Genomic DNA, 14,579 nt, shown 5'->3' with positions numbered 1-14,579 from the left:
GCAAAAAACACGTAATTATTAGTATGGGTTCGAAAGTAATATAAATCTAATACGTTAAAAAGGAAGTTAAATATAGGTGGATTTCCTCGTGGTCAGTATATCGACGTTCCATAATTATAGGCAGAAGACGCTCAACCTATACCAAAGATCTTTATACTTTCATTCTCACCTTCTCCTCAATACGTCTTTACTTGGGTTCGAAAGTAATATAAATCTAATACGTTAAAAAGGAAATTAAATATGTGTGGATTTCCTCGTGGTCAAGAGGTCCACCCTTATTTGACACACTTTAAGTCCACGGATAAATCACTTAGTTTTTACACCATACACCTCCAGGCTTGAGAACACACCATCATCATCATCAGCATCAGCAGCAGCAGGAGCAGGAAGGCATTATGGAGCAGCAACAGGAGCGGCGGCGCGGCGGGGACGGCGTGGCGGTGATCAAGGACGCCAAGTACTCCGACCTCACCATCACTCTGACGGGTTGCGACGCCTCCTTCAGGGTGAGGGGAGAGAGAGAGAGAGAGAGAGAGAGAGAGAGAGAGAGAGAGAGAGAGAGAGAGAGAGAGAGAGAGAGAGAGAGAATGGTAAATGATAATAATGTGTGAGAGAGAGAGATAGATAGAGAGAGAGAGAGAGAGAGAGAGAGAGAGAGAGAGAGAGAGAGAGAGAGAGAGAGAGAGAGAGAGAGAGAGAGAGAGAATGGTAAATGATAATAATAATGATATATTAGCAACACGTAATGGCAATAATAATAATAATGATAACAACACTACATACCCTCCACAATAATTTTTCTTCCTCTCTATCTTCATAATGGTTGCAAGATAGCTTCTGTGATATCTTACTCAAATTGACGCAAAAGAAAACCAAAACGTCACAAATATAGCCTAGGATCGACCAACAACACCTTTCAAAACAACCTTCAGTATCATGGAGGTAGAATTAGTGGAGTCAACACCGCCCGCTAATCCCATTCATTGAGGTGAAGCCGACGAACTGTCAAACTTACGGGCAAAATATAGGGGTGGGCAAGCCTGGCCGAGCCCATTAAGAGGGAGCCTGACCTGACAACACCTGACACCTGGCCGTAAAAATGACACGTCGGGCGGATTCACTTAATTGGGTTGATGTCGACTCCACCAATTCTACCTCCATGTTCAGTATACAATAGGTCTACAGCGACTCTGTATAATTATAAGAAAAATAGATAAATGAAACCACCATCTACAACACTCACCACCACCCACTCCTCCACCTGGTACCTCCACAGCCTTCCCTTTCTCTCCACCCCTCCACAACGATCTTTCCCTTTCCCTCCACCCTCCATATGAAGGTACTCCAAATCCCTCACTTTTCCTCCACCTCTCCATAGGCACCCTCACCTTCCCTCCACCCCTCCATAGCCCTCACCTTTCCCCCCACCTGTCCACGGGCACCCTCACCTCTCCTCCACTCTCACACAGGTGCACAAGATCTACCTGGCCATGGCGTCACCTGTGCTGGAGGAGATGATTGACTCCCTTCCCCCGCTGCGGCAGAACCATCTCCTGCTGCATGAAGACGCGCCCTCCGAGGCATTCCACTGGCTAATGCGCTTCGTCCACCGCACCGACCCGCCCATGGAGAGCAGCAGGCTGGCTCTGAAGGTGGCCTGCCTCGTGGGGAAGTACAGGGTGAAGGAACTCTACCCTGCGTGTCTTAAGGTGTGTTGGGGAGGATGGTGGAGGGGGACGGGGAGGTGTGTGTTGGCGGAGAAGGAGGGAGGTTAGGTGGGCGGGGGCGGGGCGGGAACTGTGTGTGCTTGGGAAGAGTAGGTAAAGTTAGGTGGGCGTAGGGTATGTGGGCGGGTAAGGGGAGTACTGTGTGTGTGTGTGTGTGTGTGTGTGTGTGTGTTTGCATTTATCTAGTTGTAGCCTAAATTTACACAAACATGTGAAGCTCATAATATTCCGTGTTCAATATTTTTTTATTTTCTTATAAAGCTTTTAACTCGATCAAACTCTTGGCACACGCGATTTCCTTTATGTTGTTTATTGTCTTCCCTGGCAGTGGCTGGAGGACATCCTGAAGAAGGGGACGCTGCTGGAGGTGTACAACGCCGCCTACCTCCTCAGGAACTCGCTGCTCGTCACCAAGTGCCTGCAGGTCAGCACTATTGTGGTGGGAGGCGAGGCTGAGGTGTTTAACTGGAGATAATTAGGCTACCCTTTCTTGACCCACGGCATACAGTATCAGTGGTGTTTTTACTCTCTTCTTTCATTTAATGTTTTGTTAGCCATTTCGATGTGTGTGTGTGTGTGTGTGTGTGTGTGTGTGTGTGTGTGTGTGTGTGTGTGTGTGTGTGTGTTCGCAACAAGTATACGTGTTTCCAGAGTGGAGCTTTCTTTGCAGATGCTCCTCACCTGTGCCGAGGAGGTGTTGTCCTCGCAACAGGTGTGCTGCCTCACGGAGGACGCACTCCGGCACCTGTTGAAGCAGCACCTGTACGTCCAGTCTGAGGCCGTCATCCTGAATGCCGTGCTGGCCTGGTAGGTGTCGCGGCTCCGACACCGTCATCATATGTGAGGTCGTATTTACCTTGTCGTGAACAATCCCAACAGTTGCAGGTACTTGTGCACTTGTGACAAATAACCCCAACCCCCGCCTCCCCCGAGTAGTGGTAATGGGTGTCTGCTACACACACAGGGGCCGGGCGCAGCTGCGGCAGCAACAGGGGGCCTGCGGCGAAGAACTGCACCAAAAGATCAAGCACGTACTGCCTCACGTGCGATTGCTGACCCTCAGCACCGAGGAGATCGTGCGGTGGCTGGTCCCCAGTGGCGTGTACAGCGCTGAGGAGTCTCAGGCCATCCTCATGCACAGGACGCAGACCGACGGGGCCCCACCGCTGCCCGAGACCTGCTCGTCGCTGCTTACCAAAAGGAGATGCCTCGACTCTTACCCGATGAGCCGCGTCCGCCTGCCGGAGGCCACCGTCTCCCGAGGCCTGCTGAGGCCTGTCTTGCCACTGCTGCTGCCCGGCGAGGCGCCGCCCGCCCAGGAGCGGGTGTTGGTGTCGGGTCTGAGGGTGGACGCCGCGGTGGTGCTGCAGCGCGTGGAGTGCCGTGGCGTGGCGCTGAGGGAGGTGCGGGCGGCGGTGAGGGACGCGACGGGGCGCACGCTGTACACGTCGGCCATGGCGGAGGCGGGGGAAGAGGGCTTTGATGTGCCCGTGGCCCTGGACCCCAGCAAGGCGTGCATCGTGACGGCCACGCTGGTGCACGGCGAGGACTGCTGCTTCGAGGCCGTGCACTCTTTCTCCGTCAAGGCTGCAGGAGTGCTCTTCACGGGGGAGCAGCACTGCCTCCTGCCCGACGGCTGCGACCTCTACTTCTGGCGGCTTGACCACTGCCTCGGCGTGGACCTGTGAATGTTCTGTGTGTGTGTGTGTGTGTGTGTGTGTGTGTGTGAAAAAGGAGATATTGATTTTTGGGGTGGGTTTCTTAGGAGTCTTCAAAGTGGAAGATATAGAAACATTATGAGTTGTCTTATCACTCCACTCTTGACATAAGTGTGGCCGAGGCCGCAGCTCAGCATACGTAGAGAATCTGTTACGCAGGAAGTATACTAAATTTCTTCTGTTATGTTTATGCGTTCTGTGAAGAATTATGCAAACAAGGGGTACTCGATGAAGGCATGTACGGTTAATATATGGAATTTTTATGGGTATTTCTTTCAGTGACTGGAAAGGATGTTACTTTTGTACCAGTCTGTTGATGCAACAATAAAGCAAAACATGCGTTCTTTTATTTTTTTTTTCCTTCAACTCCCTCCTGAACTGTAAGAAAATATAGTTCCACTTCATTACATGTGTGTGTGTGTGTGTGTGTGTGTGTCAAAATATGGCGTATGCTTTAAATTATTCACATACTCCGAGGTAAGTAATTACTAAACACTGATAGTACATTCAGATCGCATATCATACAACAAGTTCCGGGATCAAGCCTCTCAAGTCTCAGATAAGCGATAAGGTTGAATGGAGTTTTAACAAGTACAAAGCAACGACAAGCACGCACCAGCCCGTCTCCAAGGTGTACTGTGTTACGATGATCGTAACACAGCTGCGACAATACTATTATCGCAGCTAGCTCAGTACTGAGCGCATAGAGGCTTCGTTGGGAGCGCTTTGCCCTGTCATTCCGTGCTCCCAGGAGGGCTGAAGGACCCGCTTTCAGTCACCCACACAGTCGTGAGTATCATGCTGCTGCTGTTGTTTTCGTGCCGTTGTGAATAACTCCGTTCTCTTGCCTGTTTCTCCCTGACCCAAACCAACGTGATGAAGGAAAGTAATGTGCGAGGCCACTCTGCTGGTGTCCACCAAGTCAAAATTAAAATAATCTGATCTGATTGTACTATTAGGGTAAGGTGGGGTAAGTTGCCCCCTTTAAGGGAGATTGGCTGTTGTAGCCACATTTTTTGCAATAGAATTTTGAAGAAAAAAAGTTATGTTGAAAGCTTAGGCTAAGGCCTATCTATGGAATATATTATATCCACTCATTATGATTTTTACTTTATTATATGACAATTTAAAAAAAAATAATAAAGGGGGCTTCTTACCCCGCATGTGGGGTAAGAAGCCCCCTGGGTAGGCCTTTTACCCCACTCTGGCCTACAATAATAAAACTCACAGAAACATCAGGAAAATTTTTTTTTTCACATTATAAAAATATAAAATGTATTCCCTTTTTGAAAACTATACCCTATAAATCTCTCTTGATGTGAAATATAGGAATACAGTCAAATTTGTGTCTCCTAATGAACAGAATGTGAAACTAAACAATTAATTAATTTTCTAAAAGGTATCCCCTTCTTTTAAACTAGTAATGTTAAACTAGCTTCCCTTTCTTCTGAATTTTTGTAACAAAAGGAACATCTATACTTTCATGAAAAATATATGGAACTAAATATTCAATTAATTTGATAAGATATGGCCTTTCTGTTGAATATTGATATCTGAAACAGTTAAAAACACCAACTTCCTTATAGTCTCAAACTCAAAAGTGTTCACGTATGGATGATGTCTTTCAAAAATTTAAACATGCAGAATTCACAACTGGAGTAGGCCTATAGATCTGTATGTCAAACTGCGAGTCTGATTAGGCATTACAGTATAGCTATTTTTTATTTATAGCAATACTGTAATGCCTAAACAGACTCGCAGTTTTGACTTAGAATCAACACTTATCTCAGAGAAAACATGAATAATCGAAAGAATGCGCCGTATTGTGATACATTAGAGTGAATTTGAGCTAGGTGCGATAGATAGCGATGTCTGCACGCTTAACGACGACGTGTAGCCTACATGTGTAACCAGTGTTTTCAGTGCAGAGTTACCCCCCAACACACACATCAGGTTCCTGTCTGGTTCCCGTCGCGTACGTCATGGCCCAGGTATTTCCCGTGGGTGCTGGAGGTGTCGCTTGGCCGCCGCGGTAAGGCTGGCGGCGGCTGGAGGGTGCATGCCTGACAGAAAACGCTGGATAAAGATTGATTGATTGATTGATAGTTTATTGTTGCAGGTAAACAACAAGGGAGAAGGGAGGCAAGGAGATATACGTATAGTCTCCTTGATAAAAATAGACCATAACATAGTGATCAGATTCAGTGGTCATTCCCAGGGGAGTGAATTACCTCCATGTGAATTCCCCGGAGGTCTGAGGCGGCATGGATCACTCGCCAACAAATGAACAGAAGAAATTTGCGTACAGAGAATCACCTACGTAATATAACTCTGTGCAGTGTATGTAGTATGACAAAGAATCCATCAGCCATCATTATGTCACTTTTTATCAGTTCTGTTATTCAATGCCATATAATCACTCCCTGAGCAGGCTATCAGATGATATACGTGTATGTTAACCCAGCATCCATTTCTCCAGTACACTACATGTGGACCTTTGAGGAAGAGGAGTGACTGCACGGTTCCCAGATTATCGTACTCAGAGCCGCGTATTCATCTGTTTGCCCATAACTGTTGCCAAGAAACATCAATAATTAACCATTTAAGTTAAGCGATAATCATATATAAAGGCAGTTATTTGGGTGATGAAAGCAGTTTTGGGGTCGGAAATCGGCAAACATAGGAGGAAGAGTACGACAATCTGGCAACGTTGGGGGTGAGTGGTGAACGAAGCGAGCCAAACCAGCTGAGGGGTTCGGGGTTTTTAAAAATTGACATTCCTGCGAAATATTGACTCTTACCAAAGTGATTTACAAAGTCTGAGAGGGAGTGTAGCAAAGCCTCCACCCAGCGACAACGTTGCTAGATTGTCGTACTCCGCTGACTGTGTTTCCCGATTTCCGACCCCAAAACTGCCCCCTCGACTCCAGTAACTGACTCCATATATAGTCATCGTTAAAATGGTTAATTATTGGTGTTTTTGGCAATAGCTATGGCTCAGAAACGGGTAAATACGAGGCTCTGAGTACGATAATCTGGCAACGATGCCCAGCGACAGCGGTGCCAGATTGCCCTACTCAGCCTCTTATGTTTGCCGATTTCAGAGCCAAAACCTGCCTCCTCCACCCCAATAACTGACTTCATATACAGTTATCGTTAAAATGGTTAATTATTGGTATTTTGGGCAATAGCAATGGGTTAGAAGCCGGTAAATAGAGACATCTGGCAACGGTGCGCAGCGACAACAACATCGCACAGGAACAAACAAACCGAGACGAGTTGGCGACCCGTAGCGTCCCTGTGTGCGGCGTCACCTCGGGCGGGGCACACACACACAGGCAGCCCACCACCTCCCACAGCTCCCCACCTCCAGGCACGGTGAGTGGGATGCGCTGGGAGGGATCTGTAGGGGCTGTCATGCTGTAAGAAGGGAGATAAGCGTGTTGTGTAGAGGACCAAGGCCACGGTGGGGGTTGCCTGCTTGTGTGACGGCGTGGGTATTTAATTAAAGGTCTTGCTGGAGGGGATTTAAAGGGTTCGAGGGCATTTAAGGGTCCATTTCTCGAGGTATTCAAGGATCCTGTAGTGGAATAAAAAAGATTTGTCAGTTAATAGTGACAACTTAGTCATTATAATACTGAGAGAGAGAGATTCATTCAGTTGTAATTAACAATACAAACTCAATGTATTCATCAAAGTTCTCAAAATCCTAGCACATTACAATTCGGCAGCATGGGGCAAGATTAGGTTAGTTTAGGTTCGTTCGTATTAGGCTAGACATTATAGGTTAGGTAGAGAGAGAGAGAGAGATTCATTCAGCTTCAATTAACAATACAAACTCAATGTATTTATCAAAGTTCTCAAAATCTAGGTTAGTTTAGGTTCGTTCGTATTAGGCTAGACATTATAGGTTAGGTAGAGAGAGAGAGAGAGATTCATTCAGCTGCAATTAACAACACAAACTCAATGTATTTATCAAAGTTCTCAAAATCCTAGCACATTACAATTCGGCAGCATGGGGCAAGATTAGGTTAGTTTAGGTTCGTTCGTATTAGGTTAGACATTATAGGTAAGGTTGTGTATTAGGTTAGGTAGAGAGAGAGAGAGAGATTCATTCAGTTGTAATTAACAATACAAACTCAGTGTATTCATCAAAGCTCTCAAAATCCTAGCACATTACAATTCGGCAGCATGGGGCAAGATTAGGTTAGTTTAGGTTCGTTCGTATTAGGTTAGACATTATAGGTAAGGTCATGTATTAGGTGAGGTAGAGAGAGAGAGAGAGAGAGAGAGAGATTCATTCAGCTTCAATTAACAACACAAACTCAATGTATTTATCAAAGTTCTCAAAATGCTAGCACATTACAATTCGGCAGCATGGGGCAAGATTAGGTTAGTTTAGGTTCGTTCGTATTAGGTTAGACATTATAGTTGAAGGTTTGTAGCAAAGATATATGAAGAGATAGTGATGTTTCATAAAGTAGATGATGAGATTCTGGCACGGTACTACAACTAATCTTTGCCGGTCTGCTTAACATTCCCGCCAAAAATCACGTTCCCTTTGTCTCCCTCCTCAAAACTAGTGATGGCCAAAAATAATAAATAGATAAATAAGTGAATAATAAAAATTCAAGTAAATCTACAAGAAGTACATCAGAACTTGATTTTAATTAAAGTTTTCTCATCACATACCATAATGAGGGAAACATAAGCATTTCAGCCTGTTTGAAGTATCACCCTCTGGACGTCACTTCTGGCTTTGGTAGTACTGAGAGCTGTGGGCCTTTAGCAGGTTGGGCAGATATTCATTATGTGACTGTGACTAGATTTTTACACGTTTGTTTGATTTCATTCAGCACAGTAGAGGTAGAAGGAAATAGTGCCCGGAGACCGTCATAAAATACATGAGGTATTTCATGAGGTGTCTATTGCCTGCTTTCATGGTCAGCATCTTTTATGGTCAATTCATGGCAACAAATATCTTTTCATCTGAGCAACTGAAATAAAATAAACATGACAGCAAACTATTGGAAATTTTAATGTTGATTAGAGCATGTTATTCTCAGGTGAAGGGAGACCAGGTGAACCATGGAGGAGCCAGACCCACCCAAGGAAGTGAACCGGATCCAGACCTTTGTGTTCTTGGACATGGAGAGCACTGGGCTGCCGAGGGACAACCCGCGCATCACAGAGCTGTCCCTGGTGGCTGTGTCCAGGGCCCACCTCCTGGAGATGAAGGAGTCCATGACTGGCTCACCATCCAGCAGTCAGCCCTCCAGCCACCAGGCCGCTGCCACACTCACGGTACCAAGCTCCTCACCAGGTGCAGGTAGGTCAAAAAGAAAACTCATTCCCAAGGTGCCTCGAGTGTTGCACAAATACACAAGACTCTATTACCCTTGGAAAGTTATAACTGCTATTGTGGAAGGAGTGACTGGCCTCAGTAATGAAATCCTGGAGCACCTGCCAAGCTTTACCGAGGCCAGTGCAGAAGCCTTGAAGCTTTTCCTGGACCTGCCCAGGCCTGTGGCACTGGTGTCCCACAATGGTAACCGGTTTGATTTCCCCCTTCTGATGGCTGAGCTGAATAAAGTAAACTGTGTCGACAAGTTTGTGGACCTGCAGTGTGTTGACACCCTTATTGCAATCAGGGACATTGACGGCCTGATAGAGAGGGAAGACATATCGGAGATCACCAAGTTGGCAGAGTCTTTCAGCTTTGACAACTTTGAGGATGAGCTCCCAGCGGAGGCGTTCAGCCCCATCAAACGCTCACGGATAGAAGAGTCTGATGAGGGGGAAAGCAGCTCTATATCCAACACTCCCCCCAGCCCCCTGGAGTCATCCCCCCACAGCCAAGGCAACGACCACCATGCCATGGAGGTGTCTGCTGAGCCTCTTGTGACCCCCATAAAGAATCGCCTGCCCAGACAGACATCCATGCCCACCACCCCTGCCAAGCCAGCCCAGCCCCCACCCCAGCCCTGCACCCCTGGCACATCCCAGCCAGGCATCTCAGGCTTCCAGCCCAAGGTTGCCAAGGGATCTAGTAAGGTGCGCAGGACCCTGACCTATGGGAACAGTGGAAGAAAGGGCAGGAAGATGCCTTACAGGCAGCCTGTTATCTACAGCCGACTCTTTGACTCAGAATATGAGGCTCACCGGGCGGAGGAAGACTGCATTGCCCTCCTGACCATCTGTGGCCACTATGGGAGCAAACTGGTGGAGTGGGCGGACACCTTTGCCACCAGCTTTGCAAGTGTGAAGCCCATGTGGGAGAAGAGAAAGTCTTTCCACGCAAGCCAAGAGGGGTAGTGTAATGTCATGAAATATAGATTTTACTTTATCATCATAGTTATGCATGACTAGACACCAGGCATGTTATTTGAATTTTTAGGTTAAACAAAGACATTATTTAGCGTGTATGTTGATTGCATTTTAGTTATAATTTAAATTATGTAAAGCCACATTTTTATTATAATTTAAATCTATGGAAAGCTGTATTTTAATTATAATTTAAATCTTTGTAAAGCCACATTTTAATTATGATTTAAATCTATCTAAAGCCACATTTTAATTATAATTTAAATCTTTGTAAAGCCACATTTTAATTATGATTTAAATCTATGTAAAGCCACATTTTAATTATGATTTAAATCTATCTAAAGCCACATTTTAATTATAATTTAAATCTTTGTAAAGCCACATTTTAATTATGATTTAAATCTATGTAAAGCTACATTTTAATTATGATTTAAATCTATGCAAAGCCACATTTTAATTATAATTTAAATCTATGTAAAGCCACATTTTAATTATGATTTAAATCTATGTAAAGCCACATTTTAATTATGATTTAAATCTATGTAAAGCCACATTTTTATTATAATTTAAATCTATGTAAAGCCACATTTTTATTATAATTTAAATCTATGTAAAGCCACATTTTTATTATAATTTAAATCTATGTAAAGCCACATTTTAATTATGATTTAAATCTATGTAAAGCCACATTTTTATTATAATTTAAATCTATGTAAAGCCACATTTTAATAATTTTTATGATTTAAATCTATGTAAAGCCACATTTTTATTATAATTTAAATCTATGTAAAGCCACATTTTTATTATAATTTAAATCTATGTAAAGCCACATTTTTATTATAATTTAAATCTATGTAAAGCCACATTTTAATAATTTTTATGATTTAAATCTATGCAAAGCCACTTTTTTATTATAATTTAAATCTATGTAAAGCCACATTTTAATTATAATTTAAATCTATGTAAAGCCACATTTTAATAATTTTTATGATTTAAATCTATGCAAAGCCACTTTTTTATTATAATTTAAATCTATGTAAAGCCACATTTTAATAATTTTTATGATTTAAATCTATGCAAAGCCACTTTTTTATTATAATTTAAATCTATGTAAAGCCACATTTTAATTATAATTTGAATCTATGTGAAGCCAGAAAGATAAATTATATTTTTTACCAGCTGCTGACCTCAATATTTATCTCAAATGTTTATATTAAAGTTCATAATATGAAAAACACAAAAGATGAATTTATTTAATAATTGACTCAAAATAGGGTAAGGAGATTTTTCTGTTTTGTGAAATTAATGCAGTTTCAATCATGATATAGTTAAGGTGCTAAGTATATTTTTATAGAGGTGTTGACAGCTGTGTGTGCTCCTGTAGGGAGTCTGACCATCATGCAGCTTGTTTCCCACTGAGGGCCACGGCCTTCAACTGGACGCTGTGTCTGTCCAAGGCCAGGAGTGTCTAGGCAGGAATGTGTGACTAGTGTGGCTGTGGTGTGTGTGTGTGTGTGTGTGTGTGTGTGTGTGTGTGTGTGTGTGTGTGTGTATGAACTATATATTTTTTATTACCTAATTGAATTACAGAATGCAGCACATTTTGACTCAACTTTTGCTAAAATCTCTACCTTAGGAGAGTTCTGTGTTCACCACCAGCTTTGGCTTTCATCCTTTTATACTAACCAGCCTGGTGAACAAGCCTACAACCTTGCTTTCCTTAACCCCTTAATGAGGACGATGCCTCTGGGGTCATATAATTTTTACTGGCGTAAGCAATGAGCGCAATGCCAGCGCCGGAGAGCGAGAAACTCTATGGAAATTGAACGCTGCGTGTAACTGTGCATCTGTTGATTCTGAGTGACTAATCGGCACTTCTTTTGTCCCTCAGACGACTCCGTGCTAAAAATAGTCTACAGTTCCTGCCTACGCATCGTGGTGTCTGCAGAGCGATTATGTTCCCTCAGCCGATCTGTTTCGGCGGTCTTCCTTTAGTTTCTGCGTCATTTGTGTGCTGAGCGTAGTCTTGACACCTCCACTGATATACATGATGTTCTAGATGAACCAATATCTTGTTCACATGAGTGTTCAGAGGAAGTTGGAATTTTTTGGGAATCGTGGAATTCCAGCCAAACGGTCAGTCCAAATAATAATCTGATTTCACAGTTGAGTTATACAGATGATGTTCCACAACTCTTATTCAGTGAGATTCATTCCAGAATGAAAAAACTACAAAAATGATTTTTCTGGTTTCACTGCAACTTTGGCTCTCTGTAAGCAGTAAATTTCCTGGTCAGAGATTATAAACTATATTTTTCAGACTCCATCGTGATAAAATGAGCAACTTTTCTTCAATAAATTTTCCTGTACATCGCACCAGTATAAAGTTTGAATTTTTTGGGAATCATGGAATTCCAGCCAAATGCGACAACTTAGAAAAAACAGATTTCACAGCTGTGTGCGCCAAATTTTTTTCTGTAAAACATCTTTTATGACTTTTTCTCAGTTTCAAAGTGAATTTTTTGATGAATTTTGCGTTTTGGGGGATCTCCCAAGACAACTTTTGTGGTTTATAGGAGTTGATGACCCAGAGCAGTTAGTTCTGACCCCTGAACTTATCCATGACCACCCTGGAGACACACCCATCACTAGGCATTCAGTTTATTCTGTTATGTATCTCTTTCATTCATAAGCTCTAGAACATCATTCCCTCTTCTGTACATCCTCTTCCCTCCAACATGAACATTTTAAAGGAGTATTGTGACACCTCTCTAACTGAATCTGACCCTCTCCTTTGATTGCTTCACTGTCCTCTGTGTGTGGCAACAGCATTATACTAGGCTTTTTTACCTTTATTATCACCCTTGAGCAAAACTGGGCACAATAACAGAAAACCTTATTCCCGATACCCGATAATTGAAAACCGGAACACTGGCACTCACTCCGTCACTCGAGACACAGCTGAGATGCCACACGCCGCGCCGCTGCATGATAACACAAGCCGCTGGTCTTTGTTTGCGCTCTGTACAATGGAGTCACAAATTTCAGGCAGTGAATAATCATTTTTGGGGCAAAGTTAAATGATTTTTCTCTTTGATATAGTGTTTTTTGAGTAACAAAAAAATAACCCAGTGTTTTAATATTGATGATCTAAGTATGAAATCTCTTCACCGAAGATATTTCATACCCCAAAGTTTTTTCACACAACACCGGGCGCCTGGGCCACGCATGCGCAGTAGGGAGGAGACAACATTTTTTTTTCTTTTGAGAGGCGGAAAATAGTAGCGATTATCGGTAGTTTGGTTACAAAAGTAAGGAAGATACCAATATATATATATATATATATATATATATATATATATATATATATATATATATATATATATATATGTATAAAGTATCACGATAACTTATCACGATAACGCCCAGCTGTGCCCTTGAGCCGCCTCCTTTGTTTAAAGATAGTAATAATAATGTGTCCATGTGTCGGTGTGCCTTCAATCGTTGTGTTTGGTTACATAAAAGAATTTTTGGGCATTTGCTTAAATGATCTCTGAATGAGTAGAGCATAGCAAGGTTATACTCGTGGTGGTTGTGCCTTTGTATATAGTATCTGTATTTTGCATTATTGTAGTATGTAATTCTGTAAGTTTTACACAAGGGATTTTATATATTTATATACACAAAATTTTATTGTCCAGATGATTTTATGCAGTGTGTAAATCAGTTTTATGGAGTTTTGTTACTCAGAGACTGACTGCACCAGTGGTGCAAAGATATCTAGTAAGATTGTCATTAGGTTGTGAAAAAGGATTATAAATAAAAGTTGGGGACGTACACCAAGCTGTGTGTGACCTCAGTGTTCATCTGTCTCATAGGCCCTTGAGCCTATACCCCCAGCCTGTTACCCCAGGGTGCCGGGCAGGTTAGATATAGCATAAGAAAATATTAATTCTCAGGCAGAGGTAGATATGTGAATCAATTTACCTGAAAATGTTATAACTTTAAAAGTGTGACTGGTTGGAAAGAAGGCTGAATAGGTGTTTGGAATATTAGGGACAAATTAATTCACACAGTTGCAATAATGTCGACCTCAGGCCAGCGTCAGTGAGTTGTTCTGTCCACTACTTACCCTCATCGTCCCGACACAAAATGTTACGGTTTTTAGTCACAATAAAAATTGGAATGGTTAGGTAAGTTGATTTTTTCCACATCACCTAATTATATTGAGCTCTTTGTGGCACCAGAAGAGCTGTCTAATTTTAATTCCAAATCTTATAACACTTCCAGCTATTGAGACAGGTCCTAAGGTGTTGTGAGCCATCAATATTGTGAGTCTTTCATAACACCCAGGGGCTTGCAGGAGAGGTCACGCTCAATGATATTGCTATAATATATTTCCTCATCAGCATCAATGTCTTGACCTCTGATGAACCTGAAGTGAAGGCTTGTTTCAGCCCTTGTAGCATGCCCTCCCTCTCACTGACATCCATAGTAAGTCAGGTGAGGCTGGACATGGCAACACAACACATTCCTGCCATAAACACAACACTGACACCCATAGTAAGTCAGGTGAGGCTGGACATGGCAACACAACACATTCCTGCCATAAACACAACACTGACATCCATAGTAAGTCAGGTGAGGCTGGACATGGCAACACAACACATTCCTGCCATAAACACAACACCGAGACGTCTCAAGCTACCACCCAAACGCTAGACTTTGTTGACACTTTTCTTCTGTGGTCTTGGAAGAAATATATGCACTTTTTTATTAATTTTTTATTTTTTTATATTTCTTTACAGCA

At 42.9% G+C, this 14,579-nt stretch overlaps 2 protein-coding genes across 3 annotated transcripts; both read left to right on the top strand.

The window, feature by feature from the left end:
* Positions 1-317: 317 nt before the first annotated feature.
* Positions 318-3,449, top strand: LOC126986515 (uncharacterized). The gene is made up of 5 exons (XM_050842788.1): positions 318-506; positions 1,470-1,709; positions 2,056-2,151; positions 2,398-2,534; positions 2,692-3,449. The coding sequence occupies exons 1-5, from the start codon at positions 396-398 to the stop codon at positions 3,413-3,415; spliced, it is 1,308 nt and encodes a 435-aa protein (XP_050698745.1). The 5' UTR covers positions 318-395; the 3' UTR covers positions 3,416-3,449.
* Positions 3,450-4,027: 578 nt separating this feature from the next.
* On the top strand, positions 4,028-13,961 carry LOC126986582 (three-prime repair exonuclease 1-like). 2 transcript variants are annotated; one of them, XM_050842843.1, is made up of 3 exons: positions 4,028-4,234; positions 6,637-6,823; positions 8,512-13,961. In XM_050842843.1, the coding sequence occupies exon 3, from the start codon at positions 8,534-8,536 to the stop codon at positions 9,758-9,760; it is 1,227 nt and encodes a 408-aa protein (XP_050698800.1). In that variant the 5' UTR covers positions 4,028-4,234; positions 6,637-6,823; positions 8,512-8,533; the 3' UTR covers positions 9,761-13,961. The 2 variants fall into 2 exon arrangements, with proteins under 2 accessions (XP_050698800.1, XP_050698801.1); XM_050842844.1 differs by lacking the exon at positions 6,637-6,823.
* Positions 13,962-14,579: the final 618 nt, after the last annotated feature.

The sequence above is a fragment of the Eriocheir sinensis genome, chromosome 62 (genome assembly GCF_024679095.1).
Source record: "Eriocheir sinensis breed Jianghai 21 chromosome 62, ASM2467909v1, whole genome shotgun sequence".
Classification (NCBI taxonomy): Eukaryota; Metazoa; Arthropoda; class Malacostraca; order Decapoda; family Varunidae; genus Eriocheir; species Eriocheir sinensis.
Note: the sequence above shows the minus strand (reverse complement) of the source record. Positions and strands in the feature narration are given on the sequence as shown.

What these genes read in the sequence shown, in the direction of transcription:
- LOC126986515 (XM_050842788.1), top strand. Translation starts at nt 396, where the DNA reads ATGGAGCAGCAACAGGAGCGGCGGCGCGGCGGGGACGGCGTGGCGGTG. An exon ending in GTTGCGACGCCTCCTTCAGG is followed by an intron (nt 507 to 1,469) that starts GTGAGGGGAGAG and finishes ACTCTCACACAG; the next exon opens with GTGCACAAGATCTACCTGGC. An exon ending in CTGAATGCCGTGCTGGCCTG is followed by an intron (nt 2,535 to 2,691) that starts GTAGGTGTCGCG and finishes CTACACACACAG; the next exon opens with GGGCCGGGCGCAGCTGCGGC.
- LOC126986582 (XM_050842844.1), top strand. Translation starts at nt 8,534, where the DNA reads ATGGAGGAGCCAGACCCACCCAAGGAAGTGAACCGGATCCAGACCTTT.